General features: G+C 37.0%; 1 protein-coding gene and 1 non-coding gene across 8 annotated transcripts in view; both read right to left on the bottom strand.

The window, feature by feature from the left end:
• The window catches only part of RELCH (RAB11 binding and LisH domain, coiled-coil and HEAT repeat containing), a 114,136-nt gene that overhangs the window by 44,705 nt on the left and 45,822 nt on the right, over positions 1 to 23,609 (bottom strand). For 3 of the 7 annotated variants that reach the window (XM_061400362.1, XM_061400361.1, XM_061400358.1), the window contains exons 9-16: positions 23,326 to 23,401; positions 22,225 to 22,320; positions 22,055 to 22,078; positions 13,322 to 13,434; positions 8,526 to 8,616; positions 5,789 to 5,860; positions 1,582 to 1,722; positions 985 to 1,149 (exon numbers count right to left, since the gene is read on the bottom strand). In XM_061400362.1, the coding sequence (XP_061256346.1) occupies positions 985 to 1,149; positions 1,582 to 1,722; positions 5,789 to 5,860; positions 8,526 to 8,616; positions 13,322 to 13,434; positions 22,055 to 22,078; positions 22,225 to 22,320; positions 23,326 to 23,401 (778 nt within the window). Of the gene's footprint in view, positions 1 to 984; positions 1,150 to 1,581; positions 1,723 to 5,788; positions 5,861 to 8,525; positions 8,670 to 13,321; positions 13,435 to 14,774; positions 20,636 to 22,054; positions 22,079 to 22,224; positions 22,321 to 23,325; positions 23,402 to 23,609 lie in introns of those variants that run through there. The other 4 variants (XM_061400360.1, XM_061400359.1, XM_061400363.1 and 1 more) reach the window with 3 other exon arrangements.
• On the bottom strand, positions 7,201 to 7,269 carry LOC133237910 (small nucleolar RNA SNORD36). Its single transcript, XR_009733417.1, has one exon. It is a non-coding gene; the product is annotated as a small nucleolar RNA SNORD36 (small nucleolar RNA).

The following is a 23,609-nucleotide window of genomic DNA, read 5'->3' as shown; positions in this document are numbered from 1 at the left end:
ATTCTCAGATAGAAGGGATGCAAATATTAAAGAAAAAATAAAATATTTGAGAAATCCCCTAGGTTTCATAAAAAGAAGTACTGCAGTCTAGCTATTTATAGTCTGCAACATGCATTTTGAAATTTATAGGGAAAAAAAGTCCAATTTTTAAATTAAATAAATGCACATACATACATGTAAGACTATACACAGAGTAGTATATATATATGTTAAAATACTTTATGTTAGGACTCTTATAAAGATTCTTAAAATTTGGGGGTGGGAAGGGCAACAGTATAGTTTCAGAGGCTGATCCTGAATCTGGTCCTGTCATTTGACAGCTGTGGTAAGTTAAACAGTTTCCACACCAAAAAACCAAAATATAATTCAAAGAGTTCTAAGAATGAAATAATAGATTTTATTTATAAAATATGGTACACAATGTGTACATAATACACATGAAAGAAATGTTGGTTTTTCTCCTAGACACTGAGACTTTTAGTATAAAAATTAGTTTCGTTGTATCAACTTTTCTTCTTAGGAAGAATGGAAAATTCATTTTAAAGAAAAGAAAATTCATTCTAAAGAGTGAGGGCATGAACGAATGCAGTGAAATAAAGTTAAAACATTTTGACATTGTGTAAATAAGAAAGCTTTGAAGACTCATATTTTAAGTCATCTCTGCTTTCTGGGGACTGAAGCTGATACTTTAAAGTATTTAAGTATTCAGAAGAGGTAAGGAAGAGGCAGCACTGGGAACAGTGTCAGAGTAGGTGCCACAAAGATGCTATTTTAGCTAACAAAGTCAGATCATGCCCTTTCTCCTTAGCTTCAGTCAAGCAAAACTTCCTCAAATCTCTCTTGGCTCCAGACCAATAGAATCTTTAACGGGTAATTAATTAGAATGTTCAGCGAAGTGGTACTTTCTGTTTCCCCAACATTCTTTCAAGATGCCTTAAAACACACTTTTAAACTTTCTGTTGTATAAATAAAGGAAGCATTTACCCTGAGAAGTTTTTCAATCTTGTTCAGCAATGTGGGTATAAGGTGAGACTGTAAATTTCCAAGTTCTGTAGTCCAGGCGGCATAGGCTGGTAAAAACACTTGATGTGTGGCACTAACGACTCTTTCTGAGGGATCACCCAAGGCTGACAGCAACAGTTCAAAACCCTGCCAAACGGAAACAGACATAACGCAGATTTAAAACAAAACAGAAGCCTAAAACATAATAGAATGTAACAAACATACATTCCAATACATCTAGAAGACATTTTAAGCGAGAAAGAAGCCATTCGTAAGCCCACCTTCCCCAATTTCTTTAAAGAAAAACGTCATGTATCCACTGATGGGGAAACCAGAGAGAAAATGGCATGCTTGCTGCCAATTTCCTGCCACAAAGCTGTGGCAGATACTATAAATGAATCAAAGCATTTTCTCCTTGAAATTGCAGAATTGAAACCAGGCAGCCAACTTTACCTTGTTCAGGTTGACATGTTTGCGATGCCTACTATAGAGTACGGGGTATTTGAATCAGAGATTTGGGATATTACACCATTCGGAATTTTATAATGGAATAGATGGGATTTATTCTGAAAAGCATACCTGCTGATACTTGTCTGGGTCATCGATGTAACCCATAATGATACCAAGGCTTTTGATCACAGCTTCTCTTACCAAATCTGCCTTATCTTCCATTAACATTTGTTGCAACATTGAAAGAACCAAGGAGCTACGGATCTCTTTCTGAAATGAACAAGAACATATTTAACTATTTTTTTATACTAGCAGCAGAAAAGAATAGAAAAAAATGACAGATACCCATGTATTCACAATCCAGATTAAATATATATTAACACGTTGCTATGTTTGCTTCAAGTCCTCATTTCTGAAACACAGAAGACATTACAGATGCAGCCGAAGTGCATGACTCTCTTCCACCCTCCCCTTTCCCCTAATTCTCCTCTCTAAAGGTAACATTTACCCTGAACTTGGTATTGATCATCTCCCAGCATATTTTTGTATTTTTACTATGTATGTGCCAATCCCTGAAACCTTCACAATGCACTTTTGGCAAATCAACAGTCACCACTCTGCCATAAACAGGCTCTTCTGTGTAAAATGACTATTCTATCACTCACTACCTATGGAACTCAGAAAAGCACTGATAGTCATAACAACAGGAAGGATTACAGAAATCACTTTGGTAATCAAAACATTTGCCTGGGATAGGAGCATGGAAACGAAAATCCTGGTGTTGCTATTTTTTTTGAAGAACTGAGGGGGGAAAAAAAAAGCAGAATGATAAAATACGAGAGTAAACTTTAAAAGTGCTTATAAAACTACACGGCTATTTTCCGATGCTACTATTAAATATAATGTCAACTACTACTGCGTCTTAAATTTCATACAACTTTCCCCCCATGGATTCAGCCTAATTAATGTCTGAGGTTAGAATAAAGTGTCATTGTTTTCATATTCTTGCCCTTCCTTCCCTTTTTTGTACCATTACTGTAACTTAATCAATTTATAAAATTCTTTAAACCTAAACTTGTTTAGGTCACTTTTACATTTAACAGTTACAATAAAAGGAAATAACCACTCCTGTAAATCTCGTCAGTGTGATTTGGTATGCAGAGCAAGGTCTGAAAGACATTTTAAAATAATCTAGTTTTTAATTTTTAAAAACAAAAATATATGTAATTATAGAAACATTTGGTCACATTTAGGGTGGTGAATATACCTTTTGGTACAGCCTTGTTTATCACTTAGGTTAAATACTGCTTCCCAAGGTCTCTTTAAAAGTGAATTAAAAGGGCTTTCTGGGTGGTATCTACACAGGCAATAGGACAGAGGTGAGTGGACCTCGGCCGGGCATATGCTTTGCAGCGATCGAGGCTGAGGTCAACTGTGGCAGCTTCCACGTGCTAAGGAAACCCACGGGACAAGTTAGGAGGCTTCATGCCATCTGAGCTATGACTACACTGAGGTTCTACTGCTACCAGTTACAGTGGGGTAACGAGGCAAGTGGAGATTCATGCAGGAAACATCAAGTCCATTACTAACACTGCTTCGCATTCTAGTCCTAGGAGCAGTGTGGAACAGTTTCTTCCTTCCTTGAGAGCATGGGATATTCAGCTCTCTCTTGGAACAATAAATAATAGGGTGCTCAGACTCACTCATGGATATAAACCTACATAATTTATCACAATAAGATAATTTTCTCTGAAAAGATAGGAAAACACTAAAAAAAAAAGTTTATGCCCAGTTCCTGGTGGAAGTATGGGAAAATAAGAACTTTGATGCACTGCTGATGGGAGTACAATCTGTGCTGTCTTGATTGGGGGCAATTGAGCACTGTCAAAATTTAAAAATCCACATGTCAACAGAAGCAAGATACAGAGGTTTCAACAATATGTGAAAATTTAAAATGCATAGATTCCCACACAAGGCATATATAGATCACTGTACAGTGTGATTAATTCTGAGTAAGAAAAATTTTAAAGATATAAATTTGTAAGCTTGCATATGCATGAATTTTTATTTTCTGTAAGTATTCATTAAAAACCATTAACCATAGATGTCTGTCTTTGGAGAGAATGGCTAGGGCCAGGGAAGGCTTTGATTTTCATGTTACTCTTTTCTGTACTGTCTGAAAATTTATTTTCAACAACAACATTTCTGGGAGTGGAGACTATGAATTGTTCTTGAATTACTCTTTGTATTTTTCTGTATAAAAAGAAAAGATAAATTTTATTTTTTAAAAAGACAATTGTCTGACTCTTGGGTTTCTCAGTCTTCACTCACCCTCACACTACAGAATGTGAGGTAACAGTAAATGTAACAAAATAGCTCATGAACTGTTGTTGCTGCTGCTGCGTCGCTTCAGTCCTGTCCAACTCTGCACAACCCCAAAGACGGCAGCCCACCAGGCTCCTCTGTCCATGGGATTTTCCAGGCAAAAGTACTGGAGTGGGTTGCCACTGCCTTCTCCCAAGTACTGTTGCACAATTCCAATTTTTGTACTCCCTTTAAAGAGCAGTCTTACAGAAATGACCCTTCAGGGCAGGGGTCAGCAAACTGGGCCAAAAAGTCTCTGCTGCAGCTACTCAACTCTGCTGTTGCAGTATGAAAGCAGACACAGACAATACACAAGAAATGGGTGTGGCTGCATGCCAATAAAACTTTATTTATAAACACAGGCTGTGGTTTCCATTTGGTCTCCAGACTGTACTTTGTCAAGCTCTGCTTTAAATGACCATTGTTCAAAGTAAAACCATTCTTGCTGTCACCTCTTGCTTCCATCCCCTGTAAACCCTGGGCCCATCAGGAGACACCTGCTGGAGCACAGCAGGCCAGCGTGCTCAGTCTTCTTCCTGGCGGGAGGCTCCTGGTCATTTAGAAACTAATGAGCACCTCAAACAGCTTTTGTTTGGCTGGGGAATATCATCCTGACATTTATCATATCAGAAATTAAAAATGAGAAATTTCAAATTGTTAACTCATTAAAAACAATAAACTTCTTAAAGGTTAACATGACTAATGAAATTACAATTTTAATGGAAATAACTATAATCAAAAAAACTAGTGGGAGGAACAGTGCTGCTTTATATTGCAAGTCCCAGTGACGCCCGACTCAAAAGGAGACAGGGAGGATCCTCTCATCTTTATACTGCAAGTCCCAGTGACGCCCGACCCAAAAGGAGACAGGGAGGATCCTCTCATCTGCTCGCACTCAACTGTGTTGTTGCTTGGGTGGGAGGACTTAAGAAAACCGGGCCTCACAGAAATGTGTAACTCAGAAAGGGAGAAGTATCTCCATAGCCTCTTCTGATAAGGATAGAAGCTGTCAAGCTCTGAATGGTGAATACAAGTTTTCCAAAATTCTTGTTCTCATTAGAAGTTCTAACTTTATCACTGGCAATGAAAACTGTACTTGTTTTTCTTGAAGCAAGGCTCCATGTCACTTATCTTCATGAAAATGTCTGCCACATACCCAAGTTTGAATAATCACAGCTTGTTTTTCAGTGATCTATCAAGTAAAATTGGTGTCCCATGAGAAAAGCAGTGGTTCAGCTCACAACTCAAACTATCTGAGTGCTTGCTTTCTGCAACAGCCATCATACTTCAGAATGCAGCAAAAGGGCTTCATATCAGTATCTTCCAGCTGATTATACAGAGTATTAAACAAGAGGCATACTTAGGGTCAAAATTTAGTAGGGTTAATAATTTCACTGGTTCACCAAGTTCATGTCTAAGTGCAGCTGACTCCCTGTGAGTGCACGGTGGTGAAGAGTGCGACCAAGTTCCTGTCTAAGTGCAGCTGACTCCCTGTGAGTGCACGGTAGTGAAGGGTGCGGCCACCGCCCGCCTCTCTGGGGGTCCCTGCTCTGATCACCGCTGGTGCACTGGCACTGGGCCCGTCACAACTTGTGCTTGCACCAGCAGTGTGACTGTCAACACACAGAAGAAGACAGAAATGCTTTAGTATTATTATGAAAATAATTTTCATCTCATGGATCTCTTCGAAAGGATCAAGGAACTCCCCAGGGTCCTCAGACTAAACTTTGAGAATTCCTGATGAGGTTTAATATATTTATACTCATGTAAAATCAATGGCTAATGTGCCCCTCTGTCTGCAATGTCACATGGTACCAATGTGCGCTTTCTTTATTCAGCTCATCTTCTTCCTTTGTTAGGACACAATGTGGATTAAAACGTATAATAAGACACCTGAAAAAAAGGTTTCTCTATTGCTAAACAAAGAAGGAAAAGGTTTTTTTTTTTTTAAAGAAAAAATTACAGTTCTTACAGGAAGGTAAGGTGCCAGCGCTCCACAAGATTCTGCCACAAGCAATCTTCTTTCTGGGTATTTGTGATTAATCTAGAGTAAAAAATAAATAAATCAAACATAAACAACATACTCTCCCTTCCTCCAAAAGAGAATTATTTTTCACCACAAATCCTGTTAGGAATGCAATAAAGCTTCTTTCTTTCCACTTCTGGGGATCCCTATACCTGGATCAGGATTAAGGGACTCAGAGAGAGCCTAAAAAATGAGATCACAGGGGTTATCTATTGAAGAGAAAGAGGATAAAGCAAAGATGAAAATATGGCAAGGTATCTAGAGATTGTGGGCTTACCCAAGAAAGCTTTCCTTAGGATGTCAGGAGCAACCTTTTCCTTCCCTAGGAACATTATTATATTTTCAAATTTGGAAAATCCAGCTTCTAGATATTTACTGACATGGCCTACAAGATGTACCAGGAATGATACGTCATTCCTCTTTTTCACCTCAAGGATTAAGTTGCAAATCATCAATGATTTAACCAGAGCTCCTGACTGGTGTTGTGGCTTTGTTTTTAAAGCAAGCAGATGTCAATTCATTCCTGCTTGCATACGCAAGACGATGGGGTTTTACTATTGTAATGACGACACGGAATCGTAACAAAAAATACCAAAAACAAAAAAAGGACACATACTGGGTTTTGTTCCCATATGTCTTCTTCATAGGATAGAAATCTTTCTTTGACTGGAAAAGAAGTATATCTGTTCTCATACTCCCATATGAAAAGGTGACATAATTCATTAAAGTATTGGATGCCTAAAATTAAGAAAAGATATTATGCAGCAATCTACTGGGCAACAAACTGGAGGCAGGCGGCTGACAAATCCCTGATGTCCATGTTTATTCGGGTTACAGAAGAGATAGTGGGGGAGTTGTTGGTAACTGAGATCTCCAAGTTAGGCTTAACCCAGGAACAGTAACCTCCAGACAAAATGGTTTGAATGTCATAATATGTTACACATAAACTTACACATTTCTTTAGTCTAGCAGGATAAGTCTCAAAATTAAATGTACACACAACAACCAACTGTATTCCTACATACTTTCAATGAACAACCAGAAAAGTACAGAAAATTCTATTTACACAATAGTATTAAAAAGAATAAAATACTCAGGAATAAACTTTAAAAGTATGTAAATTATATTCTGAAGACCATAAAACATTACTGAAAGGAAATTTAAAAGACCTAAATAAATGGAGAAGTGAAGTGAAAGTCGCTCAGTTGTGTCCGACTCTTTGCAACCCCATGGACTGTACAGTCCATGGAATTCTCCAGGCTAGAATACTGGAGTGGGTACCTTTCCCTTGTACAGGGGGTCTTCCCAACCCAGGGATCGTGCCCAGGTCTCCCTCATTGCAGGTGGATTCTTTACCAGTGGAGTAAAAAGCTCAGATTTTACTCTTTGCGGTGATTACAGGTGAAGAAATACATGCATCATTGCCAAAATAAATGGAAAGACATCTTAAATTCATGGATTGAAAGCTTCACTATTGGAATGGCAACATTTTCCAGACTGATCTACAGATTCAAGGCAATCCTTACAATTTCAGCTGGCTTCTTTGCAGAAACCGATATGTTGATCTTAAAATTTATACAGAAATTGAAGGGACTCAGAATAGCCAAAACAACCTTGAAATACAAGAACCAATTTAAGAGTTTGGGGCTTCTGTTGTGGGCGATAAAACTGCTCTACAGGTGACTGTAGTGATGGCTGTGTATCTCTGTGACTGCTAAAAACCACTGCGCTGGAGACCTGAAATAGGTGAGTCGCATGCTATCTGAATCACAATCTCAATAAAGCTGAAAAGAAGATGGAAAAACAAAAAAGACATGTACGTATACAGAACTGTAGAGAACTGTAAATTCAAAGCTGTGCATATTGTTTCCAATTTAACTTGATTTTCAGTGATTAGTCTCACCCTAAGCTTCTGTGCACTACAATCTACAGGAGGCACAGGGACGTCAGAGACAACGTGAACACACATAATGTTCCCTTTCAAACAATGTCTCTAGCTTACTAAATTAGATGACGCTACTAAATTTTAGAGAAAAAATGAATATTTGAAGAAAGTGGGAAGAGAATTCTCAAAGACCATATACCTTAGCAATATTCCAGAGAGTCATATTTTTTATTAAGAACAAGTGACAGAGCTGGTATAAAGAAGGCCATGAAATCTGTCTTCATAAGTAAGAAACTCATCTTTTTAAGATGGAACAATGAGTTACTTAATGACCTAAATGTCAAGTGTACAAAGTCAAAGATCCTGAGTTTTAGAGAAGACAGGAATATTCAATATAAAACCAAAAGTGTTGTTAGTAAATAGTGAGCTGAATTGTAAATATACAGACTTCTTACATCAAAGGTTTACACTTTATATTCTGTATATATTTGTAATATATACAAGTATACAGTATATACAGAAAGCATGTCTATTATTTACCTCCTTGCTTATACATACACAGAGCCTCTTGCTTTCCCTGAACTCATTAGTTTTTTATATATATTTTTCGTATTTTGTATCTCACTTGATTCAGAATAAAGCAAAACATGCCAGACATTTCTTAAGCACTGTTAAATCACTGGGCTGGGCAAGAGAAGTCCTAGCATAGTTTCTATCCCACATATTTCCTAACAGCATTTTTAAAAGACAGTGTGAGCATTTCCAATAACCTAGAGAAGACCCAATACAGCTATTTACCTGTTCCCAACACTGTGGTAGAAGCTCAGCTTCAACACGTGTGGGTCCAACATGGCGTGCAAATGCCACACAGCCCGTCAGGATCATCTGCCTGAAAGACAAAACCAACGACTGTAGACCAGCATCTGCGTCAGGATCATCTGCCTGAAAGACAAAACCAATGACTGTAGACCAGCATCTGCGTCAGCAGCGCGGCTAGGACAAAGGGCTAAGAAGGTCAGCTCTAGTTACCATGGAGTGCAATTATTTTTGTATGATCAAATTTCACTCTTGACTTTTCCCAATCGATAGGCTGCCCCAAGGGAGTGAGTTTCTTAAGACTCGTCCTTCCAGCAATGGCAACACCATTTGAAAGATGTTGTGAAGAGATTCTCTACAGCTGTAAAGCTGAATCTCCTAAATTAACTTCCCATATATATAATACATTTTGAGATTATGTTTAATGCTTCCATTTCTAATGAATTTCAGTTTCGAGTTAATCAATCTATGATTGTTTTCTCAGTATTCCTATAGCTCAGTCTCCCAGGTGGCACAGTGGCAAAGAGTCCACCTGTCGATGCAGCAAACCCGAATGACTCGGGTCCCATCCCTGGGTTGGGAACGTCCCCTGCAGGAGGAAATGGCAACCCAGTCCAATATTCTCGCCTGGAAAATTCCATGGACAGAGGAGCCTGGCAGCCTACAGTCCATGGGGTCACAAACAGTCAGACATGACAGAGCAGACAGATCTTTGTAATTAAAAACTCTGACACTGTATTAGTAAAATGATACTTAAGTGAGAATTTTTGGTACTGAACCCAAGATAACTGTGGTAGGCAGCTTCTGACACGACTCCTAATGAGGTCTGTCTCCTGATATTCATGCCTGTGTGTAACCCCATCTTGTTGAGTGTAGACTGGACCCAAGGATTTGCTTCTAATGAACAGAATAATGGGATGGGATGTCACTTACGAGATCAGGTTACAAAGGCCTGTGACAGCCATCTCGTGAGACAGTCTTTTCTGCCTTCTCAGCGGGCATGCTCTGAAGACACTGCCACGCTGGAACGGTTTCAGGTGGTGAGAGACTGAAGGCTGCTGCTGCTGCTGCTGCTAAGTCGCTTCAGTCGTGTCCGACTCTGTGCGACCTCATAGACGGCAGCCCACCAGGCCCCGCTGTCCCTGGGATTCTCCAGGCAAGAACACTGGAGTGGGTTGCCATTTCCTCCTTCAACGCATGAAAGTGAAAAGTGAAAGTGAAGTCGCTCAGTCGTGTCCTACTCGTAGCGACCCCATGGACTGCAGCCCACCAGGCTCCTGCGTCCATGGGATTTTCCAGGCAAGAGCACTGAAGGCAACTTCTGGCTATAAGTCAGTGCAGGAGGAACCAAGGCCCCCAGTCCAAAGATCCATGAGAGACCGAATCCTGCCAATGACCAACCACGTGAGTGAGCTCAGAAGCAAATCCTTCCCCCACGGGCCTTGAGGTGACTACAGCCACAGACAACACCTTGACCACAGCTTTGTAAGAGACCCAGATGAGCTGACTCACATAAATCATAATACAAGTGTTACTTTAAACCACTTTCTTTTGGGGTAATTTGTTATAAAACAATATATAAATAATTAATATGACAGTTTCATTTGATGATACATTTATAATTCAAAATTTTGAAAAAGATTTTTCATTTTTCAGAATGAAGGTACATTTAAAATGACTCTGAAAGTCAGAATGTTAGTTTTTTTTTTTTTTTTACTTCTGATTATCTATGACTTCAAAACCAGTAAAGCTTGATGGAAAAAAAAAGCATGTTTTCCATAGATGTTTCAAAGTAGCCAACTTTAAGGAAAAACAAAACATAAAGTTTAATTCATATCAACTATAAAAGCAGTTCCTCATTGCTGTTTCTTAAGATATGTCACTTCAACTGAAAACTGAAGCGTGACTTTAGATTTCTGCTTAGGCTACCCAAGTCAGCGACAACGGCTCTCAGGCTGAGGGGAACAGTGACAGGCAGTAGGCCTGTGGGAGGCAGGAGAGTGTGAGTCAGCATGTCTTCACGGCACACGGCAGCTTCCTTTCACCATAACCTTCTAACTTTTATCTATATAATTTCCCTTTATGCTTATGTCATTGTCTTCTCTGATGGCTTCCCAACTTTTCTTTTCCTATTTGCTCCGACTTTAGGAAGGCAAATTAAGTGGATAAAAGAAAAATGGAAAAAGAAATTCCCAAGCTTTAAGACAGACATTTAGCTTCCCACTAAAAATTTCTTCATTTCTGATCATTTCTACCCCTACTAGTCTGTTAAAATAATGAGAAGTCACATACATAGGTTTCAGAAATATTTGATAATTATAATAAATAAACTGTTGAAATTTAAGCATTTCGAACAAATGTAAGAAGTATACACTTGTATAAGACCTTCATGTGAAATAACTTTAAATCGTGAGTCACCATCACTATATTAAACATGTACAAATTTGTTCAAAAAATGTTAAGCCCCTCAAAATAAACTTCTTAGCAGAATTAAGAGTCACAATTCTAAAAAGGAGGTCAGTTTTGAAATATCCTTGAAAACAGAAAAGATCAGATGGCTACAGATTATTAATAGCATTGGAAACAGACACCGGTGATAGTAAAAATACTGCTTCTACTTGTGGGAAACCATAAACACTGTTCCTACTTGTGAAATTATTTGACTGCTATTTGACATAATGGGCTTCCCTTGTGGCTCAGCTGGTAAAGAATCCGCCTGCAATGCAGGAGACCTGGGTTCAATCCTTGGGTTGGGAAGATCCCCTGGAGAAGGGAAAGGCTACCCATTCCAGTATTCTGGCCCGGAGAAATTCCACGGACTATAGTTCTAATACTTTGGCCACCTGATGGAAAGAACTGACTCACTGGAAAAGACCCTCATGCTGGAAAGATTGAAGGCGGGAGGAGAAGGGGACGACAGAGGATGAGATGGTTGGATGGCATCACCAACTCGATAGACATGAGTTTTGGTAAACTCCGGGAGTTGGTGATGGACAGGGAGGCCTGGTGGGCTCTGGTCCATAGGGCTACAAACACTAGGACACAACTGAGCAGCTGAACTGACACAATAGGTGGAAATACGGTGTTAGTTATGGCTGTTAGCAAAGAATTACCAAAAAGGCAATATAGCTGAGCACAGAACTGGACAGTCCTTGTGTCCTTCTCAGGACGCAAGGAAGCCTGTGATTCAGTAAAGTAAAGAAAAGTAATAAACGATTACATGTCAAACTTATGCTAATTTAAAAATTTTGCTTTATTTTTTATTCATATCAAATGTAGTTAACAGTTTAGCTTATTTAAATAAATAACTTTATTTCTGAAAAGTGGAAGATCAGCTGTGAACATGCGTGTTTAAATCCTGACGTATCCTGACCTGAAGTCAGGCTGACAGGTACTTTTGGCCACCAGATGGCAGCTGTTAGCTTTACAGCAGTCTGTAAAAACAGGCTATGTAAATTGAGAGATTTTTGCCTTGCATTCTAAAAATGACAATGTAATAAGTAGTATTTATTAATTAAGTTTCCAAGATAGGGAATAATATTTTCAAGGAGAAGATAAAATATTAATTTTCCTATATGCTGCTGCTGCTAAGTCGCTTCAGTTGTGTCCGACTGTGCGATCCCACAGACAGAACCATCAAATTGTCCTAAGAAAATTTTCGGTTTGCAATGAATGGAACCTGATTGAATTTCCCTTACTTCTGTTCAGCTAGCATGTAGATTAATCTTGACTGGATCCTGAAAAAAAACATGTCTGCTTGCTCAGGTATATTTTAATAAGGGTAGGAAAGAGATACATGTTCACAGAGTTTAAAAGTCTACATGACTTTTTATTCTCATGGTGGAGAGATTCCTTGTGTTTTAAATTTTGGGCTTGATTTGTCGTATGGTTCACTTTATGATTTTCCAACATTCTCAGAAGAGGTAAAAACTGTAATAGTCAATAAAACAAGAACTAAAATTATATCAAGTTACCTAATCTTAATGTATAACTCTATTGTTTTGCAAAAGTATAAGCAAAAATTATCTGCTTATTAAGACAGAAAATTACAGTGTGGAAACATTCCAACAGCTCAGTCTTGTCCAACTGGTGCTTGGTCTGCTTACCCTCCACTAGGATATTCTGTTCACGTTCACACTTGCACAGCTTCTCCTAGTATTTAAAAGTCTGCTTTCTGGGGAGACATCTATCACGGCTGCCTGAGCAAAAAACCCATTCCCCTTTCTTCCAGAAGTCTCCTGGGTATGTGTCTTGTCCCCCTGCCCCCAACACTCTCATGCCCCTCACCACTCCCAAGTACAACTCATTTCTCCACTCAGGCATCCTTGATTGTGGGCGTTTGAATCAGGACTAACCAAAACACTGTATCCCTCTAGCCATACAGAAACTGATTGGTGATGCAGACATTCCTATGTTAAATATTTTATTTCTGGTAAACCATAACTATTAAGAGGCCATGCTGTATCTAGCTCATCTGTGGGGGGAAAAGGGAAATATTTAGGAGTTCTTGGAAATCAAATGTGAAAGATAAAAGCAAAGACTTAATGGCATAATTAGCAGCCCAAAGATACCTAACACAAAAGTGTGGCAGTGCGACGTGAGCAGCTGGAATGACAAGGAGAGCGCTGTAGGGCACTGTGAACAGGGGCAGTGTTTGCTTTATTAAGAGACCTTAGAAAGGAGAGACAGCATTTAGATTAGAAAGGCAATCATGATGTCAAAGCAATAAAGAGCAAGTCCACATTATATTTATTTCCCAGAGAAGCAGCCATAGTCACCTCTGCTCATCGTCGGGCCTCTTGATCAGATTGAAGAGTATGTGGAGAAGCTGGTCCCTCTCCTTGGGCTCAGGGTGCAGGCAGGCTGTGCACAAGATGAGGGGGATCAACTCCTAGAGAGACACGAAGGTGGAAAGAGCCAAAGTAAAAACGCATCGCAGAATATTCTTTTCCCCCCAAAGTATTCATAAGTGGAAGTTTTAAATGAAATAAACCTCAACATAGGAGCAAATTTTTATTTTGTAAGGCTGATAATTCAAGAGATAAACACAGTTATGGAGTGACTGTGCAGAAGGTGCACATCACAATGTAATAAAGTAACTTACGATTGAACTAACCTTGTTTTCTCATCCAATACTTCCCAAGGGTCTATCACCTTTTACACTAAGTAACATTTTATCTTACTATAAGCTCATATAGTTTACATTTTGAAAGTGCTTTTAAATAAAAACTTGCAGAAGTTAACTATATTTTAAAACCTAAAATGAAAAACAGAAAATAAAGATAACTCTTCATACTTCCATAAGCACAGTAGGATCAGAAATAATTAATAACTTTATACCCTTAGCACCTAACCTAGTGGGTAATTAAAAAGACCATCTTCATAGGTGTTGAATGCTCTCTGTAAAAGCACTTGTAGAAATGTTCTATTTTGAAATGAAAATTTTAAATAATATTTTGTTCCACTTTCAACATAGAGAAGTAAATTTAGTATTTTCAAGGAAACAGACAAAAGTTTATTTTTTTTTTACAAAGTATTTGAAAATTAAAGTTTTTTCACATTTTAATTAAACTGAGGCAAAATTCTAAAATACATTTAAAAGATATTAATGTTTTTCACTTTTGAAGTAGATTTGCAAATCTAATGAAATAAAAGTTCAAAAGTGATAAAGTATTTTTGGAGAGAAATCCTCTAAGTTATTTTGCAGATATTTTAAAGAAATCACTATGATATAATAAAAAGGGTAGAATGATTATTCTCGTTTATTTTTCCCATCTACCTCCCTACCCCTAAAAAGTATTAGCAGATTTAAAATAGGAATTAATCACTATGTATTAATGCATGACACTTTAAAAAAAGTCTACATTATTCTGAGGACGTTCCCTTAGAAACAGATGATATGCTTTTAGAGGAGTTGAGACTGACACTAAGGCATGACTAGAAGTCCTTTCCATTATTTCTAATGTCTTACATATATTATGTTAAAATTATAATTACTCGGTATAAATCTAAATTCAAAGCACAAAGATGTAGATAAGAAGAGGAGAAACAAAACTGAGAAGCAAAAGCAAATTTAAATTTAAAACACTTATTCTGTCATCTTTCTGTTTAGGAGCCTCTGTGGGTTTTAGATTAGTGAATAACTGAAAAGCGGAGAAAATAATTTTGTACTGGGAATGGAACAGTGTATGTATGGATCCTTGTATTTTGATGTTTCCCAAATATGCTTACCATGAGGCTTGATGGGTGAGGACCATTAATACCAAGGGTCCTTAGAGAGCTCCACTGAGATTGCTAAGGGCCAGGCCACTAATGAGAGGACCAGGATGACACATGAGCATACTCCACTGAGAGCAAAAGGTTAAGGATGAAAAGCTAGTTATTCTAGAAAGTACTAACAAAAAGAGAAAATATCTTAATGCCTGAAAAATCAAAAAGGCCCTAAATATTTAACTTGTACTTTTCCCTCATGTCCCATGGGTTTTCTTTCTCTCCTATGGGTTTTCTTGCTTTCTCGTAACCCTTTCTTCCTGCTTCCCAGTCATCTCCAAATATTCACTCTTAAACTATCTCACTCTACTCTCTCCCTATTGCATTACTCATTAAAGAAATAAAGTTACGAAGTGTAGGTAAGATATCTGCTCTAACTGCAAGTACATGCATACACCCTCTGTCTAAAATACAGAATAATAGTTTATCTCAAAAACAGGTATACCAAAATAACTGTCTTACTGTTTACTTTTGTGCCTTACATTTTCTTTTCCTTTTTTCTTTTTTGTTAAACCACGAGGCTTAGTGATTCTTAATCAAAGAGGAATTTTATGTTATACGTTACTGTAATGAATCTTTCAACTGGAATGTGGCTACAGTTGTGCCAAACCAAGAACGCTAAACTCGGAGTTCGAAGAGCTCCTGTCTCAAAACTCCTAAGTACCAAAGAACCCAATGAAAACTGTGAACCTCTCTGAGTTTTTGTTTCCTCAACTGAAACATACAGGAATTAAGCTGAGTACAGAAATCAAAAATACATATATTTTGTCATTTTCTTATCTATTGCTAATGAGATTGTTAATTTTCCTTTCTGAGATCAAAGCTGGCCTCAAAACCCTTCTCAACACAGCAGCCATTACCGACCGATTCCAACGGACACGTAGGAAAGGAAAAAAAAAATCGGTCAGTCGTTGTCTCCTTGAACCCTACAATTCTGTGAATTTAGGACTTTAGAGAAACATTCACTTTTCTCAATCACAGTTAGTAATAATTTACTCTGCCACCTGTTTTTATTTCTTGCTGGCTATAATAGCAAATGTGGGAAGTCAGTGCCAATACACTTCGGTCGATACGCTACACCAAGGAGAACTGGGCACATCCTGGCACCTCGATGGCAACGGCAGTTATAAAGTGTGCCAGATGGCTTCCTCTTCCTGAGCATCGCTGAGCTGAGAGGAGGTCCAGAAGGCAATGGCAGGGAAAAGTGGAAGCTGTAGTCTGTGTGACAGAGCCATCAGAACTTTAATTGCTAAGTCATGACCAGCTTCAAAAATCCTAATTTCCTCTTCCTCTGTCATTCATTTAACCACAACTTCCATTTATACCACTCTCCAAATAATGAATTCTGTAAGTACGTTATCTGCTGTGCTGCGTATCTTACTGCTTGTAAATTCACCTTTTTCAAGCCTCTGACGTACTAGTCTATCCACAAGACTCTAATTTAGGATTTTCACACTACAGTTGACCCTTAAACAACACAGGTTTGAATTGTGCTGTGGGTCCACTTATATGAAGTATGTGTGTGCTTAGTCACTCAGTTGTGTCCGACTCTTTGCAACCCCATAGGCTATAGCCCGCCAGGCTCCCTTGTCCATGGGAATTCTCCAGGCAAGAATACTGGAGTGGCTTGCCATGCTCTCCTCCAAGGGATTTTCCCAACCCAGGGATCAAACCCACGTCTCCTGCATTGCAGATGGATTCTTCTGTCTGAGCCACTAGGGAAGCCCAAGAATACTGGAGTGCATAGCCTATCCCTTCTTCAGGGGACCTTCCCAACCCAGGAATTGAACCAGGGTCTCCTTCATTTCAGGCAGATTCTTTACCAGCTGAGCTACCAGGGAAGCCCACTTATATGCAGATTTTACCCCATAAACATGTACTACATTACTACACAGATCTGTGGCTGGCTGAATGTAAAGTTATACTTGGATACTGAACTGTGTGGCGGTCAGCACACATAATCTGTGCACTGTTCAAGGGAGGGTCGATGGTACGCATAAATGTACAGATTTGAATCAATATTTTCCCATTGGTATCATCATTTCCAACTGAAGAAATCTAGTGTTTAAATAGTTTCCTTATAATTCTAAATAAAATATTTAAAAACTGGTGTCTAGATTTTCAGAAAATGTGACAGTGGTTTTAAAAATGTCTTTGAATAATAACCATGGAAAAATAATAAAGCTTTGATAAACATTATATACAAAAGGAATCCCTTGCCTACCCTGCACAAAAACATTACTGAGTTCATATTTCAAGGCAACAGACATTTTAAATATTTCCAAACATGCTTTATTAGTTAACGTGTACTGAAGTGAAATATAAAACTGATCTCCTACTGATCATTAGAGAGGAAATCAGTGTAGTAATCCTATTACAGAAGGTATTCCCGTAGTTTCTTACCATGGACACTAGGAAAGACATTTCTAAGGCCTTTAGAAATCATTAATCTAAAAGACTTAGTAATCTGCGCTTTACCCAAGTGAATGAGTTTCACGTCACCTGGTGTGACTTCCGCCACTTTGACAGCACTAGCTCTCTCCATATGGAGGGCTTCCCACCTTCCACAATTCAACAGGAAAGGTTTCCAGTATTTTTCTTTCAGTTTTCAAGTAAAACAAAATAAATTCTAATGATAACAAAGAAATCATTTTCAAGGCAGTAAATGTCTTCAGAGATGATTACATTTGATTTAATGAATACTTTTACTTGACTTTCTTAGTCTTTAAAGATTAGTATGTGTTCAGACTACAAACACAGAAGAAAAAATAGTACCTAAACAGGATCTAAAACAATGTGAGTGATCAGATGTTAAAGGGAAAAGAAATGAAGTAGGAAATGAGATCAGGCACAATTTAAAATTCAAAAAAGTATGGGAATGTTGATATGATAATAACTCCAAGATCTGAAAGGAATCTAAAATACAAAAGGAAGTATTGCACGTAGATCAGATACCAATGAGGAAATATGTGAGTACTTCAGGTCAGGAAGCAAAATTCTGCAATTCTAGAAAGGTGATATCAGTCCAATTAATTATAGGTCACCACTTGTCTTCACTATTCCACTGAAAATATTTCCTATAACCTCAGCTTTGAAAAAATTTTAGATGGCTGTTACTAAATTTTTTTCATCTAGTCTTTTTCCTAGGAATTAAGCAATAATGAATTACAATAATTCAAATGTTGATAAGTATACACCCTTGGATTTGGATTTTCAGTTGAAATTTGTCATGATGTTGGTAGTAACATATAAAGAAAAAAAACATTACAAAGACTTATATAAGGAAAAGACAAGATTACTCACCTCTGGAAAAGTTTTATACTTCAAGGGCTGCTAAAATACCTATTCTTAGAATTATTAATATCTGTAATTCCCAGGTCTCAGCCTTTAGGAAGCTTAACTGAAATACTTAAGTGACTTTTAAACTCTGATACTGCTCAAGAGCATGTGGTTTACTCTGAAAATTACCAGACACATACACACAAACACAACGTGGGCAAAGAAGGTGGACCAAACTTTCGCAACTTACTACTTACTCTACTATGCTTGTACTAGCACAGCACACTCGTGTAACTGAGAATCATACTGCTACTCTTAAGAAAAATTTACCACAGAGCAACCACAAAAGGTACCGTAAAAGAGTAAAGTTTGGTTTCTTAGAAGATGAACAAGTCTTTAGAGGTACTAGCTAATTTTTAAGGCTTTTAGGGAACTGGTGCTCTCCTTTATCTTTTTTCTTTTTATAGCTTTAATGATATACATTTCACACAACACACTCTAAAACAACCAATGGGTCAAAGAAATCACTAAGGAAATTAAAATACTTTGAGATAAATGAAAAACAGACCATACTAAAACATGTGAGATGCAGCATAAGCAGAACACAGAGGGAAATTTATAGCCATAATCACCCACATTAAAAAAAATGAGATTCCAATTCAACAACCTTGCCAGAAAAAGGAAACTAAAGGCCAGCAGAAAGAAGAAAATAATAAAGATTACAGCAGAGGTAAGTGAAATATAGGAACGAGAAAAAACAGAATCAACAACATCAGAAGTTGGCTCTTTGAAAGGATCAATACAATTGACAATCTTTTACCTTAACTGACAGAGAAAAATAGAGAAGATACAAATAATTAGAATCAGAAATAAAGGAGAAGACATTAGTAACAAAAAAATCAAAAGGATTATAAGTGAATACCATAAACAATGGTCTACCAACAAGTTAGATAATCAATACATGAACTAACTCCGAGAATCACAAAAATGACCAAAACTGACACAAGAAGAAACAGAAAATCAAAACAGACCTGTAACAGGCAAATAGACTGAATCAAAAGTTAAAAAACCTCTAGGATCAGATGACTTTGCTTGTAAATTCTAAAACACATTTTAAGAATTACTAATACAGATTGTACTCAACTCTTTGAAAGAACAGAACAGGAGGAACAATTCTTAAGACATTCTGTGTGCAAATACTATAAAGAATTTCCTGTTCATAAAATACAAGAGTTAATGCTGTTTGAATGTCAATATTCCTCAAAGTGATCCACAGATTCAGTGCAATTTCTATCAAAATTCAAATGACTTTTATGGCAGAGACCAAAACTGAGCATCCCATTATATGAAACCAAAAAGGGCCCTAAATGGCTAAATGATAGTGTAAAGAGAACAAATCTGGAAGACTCATACTTTCTAATTTCAAAACTTACTGTAAAGCTATAGCAATCAAAATAGAGTGGAACAGGCATAAAGATAAACATAAAGACCCATGGTACAGAATTCAAAGTATAGAAATGAATCCAAACATCTACATCAAACTGATTTTTGACAAAGGTGCCATGACCATTCAGTAAAGAAGCAACTGTCTCCCCAACAAATGGTGCTAGGACACCTGGGTGACTTCATGAAAAGAGTCCAGTTCTGAACTCCTGCCTCACTCCATACATTAACAAAAAACAAAACACAAACAGGGGTCAGTCACCTAAATACAGGAGCTAAAGGTATAGAACTATTTGAAGAAAACATAGGGGTAAATCTTTCTGACTTCAGCTTTGGCAATGGATTCTTAGATGCATACCAAAAACATCAGCAACAAAACAAAAAAATAGAGAAATCAGATTTCACAGAAATGAAAAACATCTGTCCATTTAAGGACAACATCAACTACAGGACGGAAGAAAATACTTGCAAATCATATATGAGGTCAGAGTTTAATATCCAGAATTGTAAGAACTCTTACAATTCAATAACAAACAATCCACTTAAAAAATGGGCAAAGGATTTACTAAATTTTACTGCATGTGAGATGACAGCTCAGGGACAGGGGAATAAAAGCTCGTATTGTACATCTTTTCATATTCAAAAGATGTTAGCCCATGAATATGCATTATTTAATCAAACCTTATACTCTATTTTTAATGCTTTACTTTTTAAATTATCTAGGCTATTGCTATGATGAATCATACAAATGGACATTTTAATTGTAGTCACATATCAATAAAAAGGCTTATACTGATGAATACAAAAAATTGAGAAATAAGAAAAAGCAAAAATATTAACTCTTAAATCATAAGACCTTTTAAAAAATATAAATTTATGGAACTAGGGTAAAATATTAAATACAAGTAATCCAATATCAAAGGATAAAATCAAATAAAAGTTTTGTGCTTTTATGCCCTGGGATTAGTTTCAAAGAAAGGCAAGATAAACCTCATTATTTACCAATTTAATTTTGAGGGAATACAACTCTGGTATATTAAAAATGGTAAAATTTCCAATAAAACAAAATATGATACAAATAATTAAATAAACAAAGATAAGTGATCAATTCTTCATGAAATTATAAGTATAAAAATATTTTTATATATAAAAAACTTAAAATCAGCCAGAAAAGTAAACATCATACCACAAATAAAATATACATGTATATATAAATATATGCTTATATATATATTTATATATATAATATATCTGATTACTGATGATGCAAATTTATAAAAACTTCATGCAGTACAATCAGATTTTAGTGGTAGAGTTTTTTATGATTAAAAAAGGGAAAATAAAAATTAAAAAAAAGCTTAAACTGCATTTCATAACAATTAGGTTTCTATGCTATTTTAAATATTATCTTAAGGAAACATAGTAAAAGGGATGCAAACATTAATGCACTGCACAGAATATGTTACAAGCTGAAAAAGGAAAAAGAAGCTCAAACACCATTCTGCCAGGCAGAACTGCAAAACAATCTGAAATTGGACACTGATCCTTCAAGACACAGAAAATTTTCACTTCTTAATATCTCACACAACCATTCTTAAATGTTAGGTAAAATAAAACCATCAGTAAGAAAACAGTCATGTTTATCATTTTTAAATTAAAAATACCTATAGGTATAAGAATTACTAAAGCTCTACATATATGTTTTCTTGAGGATCAGTACAAATTTCTTGTGCTAAACAGATAATTAAGGATAAGCTCTCATATGGGTTTTGCCAATGCACTGTGTACCTATCATACTGTAGGTCCCATGAATTATGATTAAAACCAGTGGTAAAGATTAAGAGGATAACAAAAGAAAACTTGTAGGACACGTTCAATAATATTCTTAACCTATTTAAAAAATTTGTGAATTGCAAATTGATTTCATAAATTGAATAATTCAAATAAATAAACTTGTTTGCAAATAAATCATTCACTATTTAAATGAGATTACAGATAATTTTTCCTTAATCTTTTAATGACGAAATATAACTCTAAAGAATACTTTCTATAGTATTTATGGCTTATAACATAGGCAATGTGTACCAAAATAAATCTGCTACTCTATTTTAGACATTTAAAGCATCTGTCAACAACAGGTTAGCTACAAGAAAAATGAAAAAGATACTCTCAAAAGTTATTGCAGACAATATTATAACTATCCTATTCTATGACAAGTCTATCTACTGCCAAACAAATACAATAAAACTAACATTAATAAGAGGTAACTACAAGTACAAGAAAAGAGTTATATTATTAGTCCCTATTAATGTTCAATCCCAAGACTGTCTACTTCTGTAGGCAAGTCACGCGTATCATATATAGAGAGAGATCAAATAAACTAGGTAACTGGTGATGCAGAGAACGGACAGTGTTCACGGCACGTAGATGGACCTACAGTAATAGTTAGTGTTGCAGAAGCTAATGATGCTTTAAGCAAAATTGGAAAACATGAATCCATGCAGTTTTACTGAACTCACCTGACAGAGGTGTAAAACCATTCTCTAGGAGCAGAGATGCATGCACAAAAGTAAGAATATGATTGCAAGTAATAGACTTTAACAAAATAAAAATATAACACTAAACTTCAAAATGACGAAAAATGGACAACAGGATGGTCTAGGGACAACAGTACTTCTCTGGGTCTCACCTCTCTCTTGGCCAGCAGCACGTTAGGGACGATGTGCGGCAGGCAGCGCCCCAGCATCAGCATGACGCTCGCCTCACTGTCCGCAATCCGAGACACCTGGAAGACCACAGGGTTAGTCAAGGCTGCGCTGGAGGGCCGTGTGCGCGACGGGGCTTCACGGCTACGGTCTGGACCTTGTCACTTCTGTTTCAAACACACATTCAAAAGGACAATTTATGAGGAGGAAAACAAAAACAAGAACAACCTGAGATTCCAAACAGGACAGACATTTTTGTAGACCAGAAAAGGATTTAAAACACTAGGAAGAAGCAAGGGAGCAGACAAGGAGGCTTACTAGGCTTCAGTTCTGGGAACAAATAGCGATAACACAGGACTGGGGCAGCCTCAATGGCTTTTAATCTTTGTTCTGGGGGGAAAGGTACCCACAAAGTCACGATCTTTGGTTAAGGCGAAAGAGAAGCTTGTATAATGAAAACACATGCAAGGGGAAGTCCATGGGGGCTGCCCGAGTCTTACAATGAGAACTGCAGACTGCATCCAAACCATTCTCTAGCTCCAGATTGTTAACAACACCGTGGGACAGACGCTCAGAAGAGGTGACGTGGAACCAACCGCAAGAAAGGTATTAATAGAAAGGGAGAAGTATAAAGAAAGGAGAAAAAAATACCCTTTTAAGATAAGCCTGCAATAACAGTTACAAAGGACTTGATGAAAAGAAATCTGAGAGACAATTTACTCTGCAATCAAAGACAATCAATCCTAGAGAAATTAAAAATGGAGTAATCTAAAAATAACTGAAGTTATAAATAATATATACACCTGACTTGGTTTTCTAAATTACACCATAAAAAGGCATATAATTGTAGGTTGGTAGACATAAAAAATTAAAACTATACTGTATAGAGTCACTGTCTTACTAAACAGAGCTTTAATCCAAAGATAAAAATAATCAACTACTTTGCTTGAAAGCAGAAAACTTTGGAATTATTTCTTAGATTTTTTTACTTGAAACAGAGTTGTATTACAATTATTTTTTGGGTAAAATGCTAAGAAGAAAAACGGAATGTTTTAAGAAAGTTGCAGGAATCTGGTATAACTTACCTCTGATCCTAAACGACTATCTGCTGACATTCGACAGAAAGAGAGTAGTGCTTGATGGAAAGCAGGAGACAACTTCCTAGAAGAAAACAATGATGGAAAATGGGACAATATCGAATAGTTAAACTGGCGTTTAAGGAGAAACTAAGTTGCAGGTTTTAATTCCCATCATTACTTGAATTCTACCTCACACATGTTTGAATTTCTTAGCCACAAAAGATTTAAGGTCACTTCACTGGAGAATCATACAGGGAAAAAGGAATAGCAACAGCGGGCACGACTGAGCG

This window comes from Bos javanicus, chromosome 24 (genome assembly GCF_032452875.1).
Source record: "Bos javanicus breed banteng chromosome 24, ARS-OSU_banteng_1.0, whole genome shotgun sequence".
NCBI lineage: Eukaryota > Metazoa > Chordata > Mammalia > Artiodactyla > Bovidae > Bos > Bos javanicus.
The sequence above is the reverse complement of the archived record's forward strand: the minus strand, read 5'-3'. Positions and strand labels throughout refer to the sequence as shown.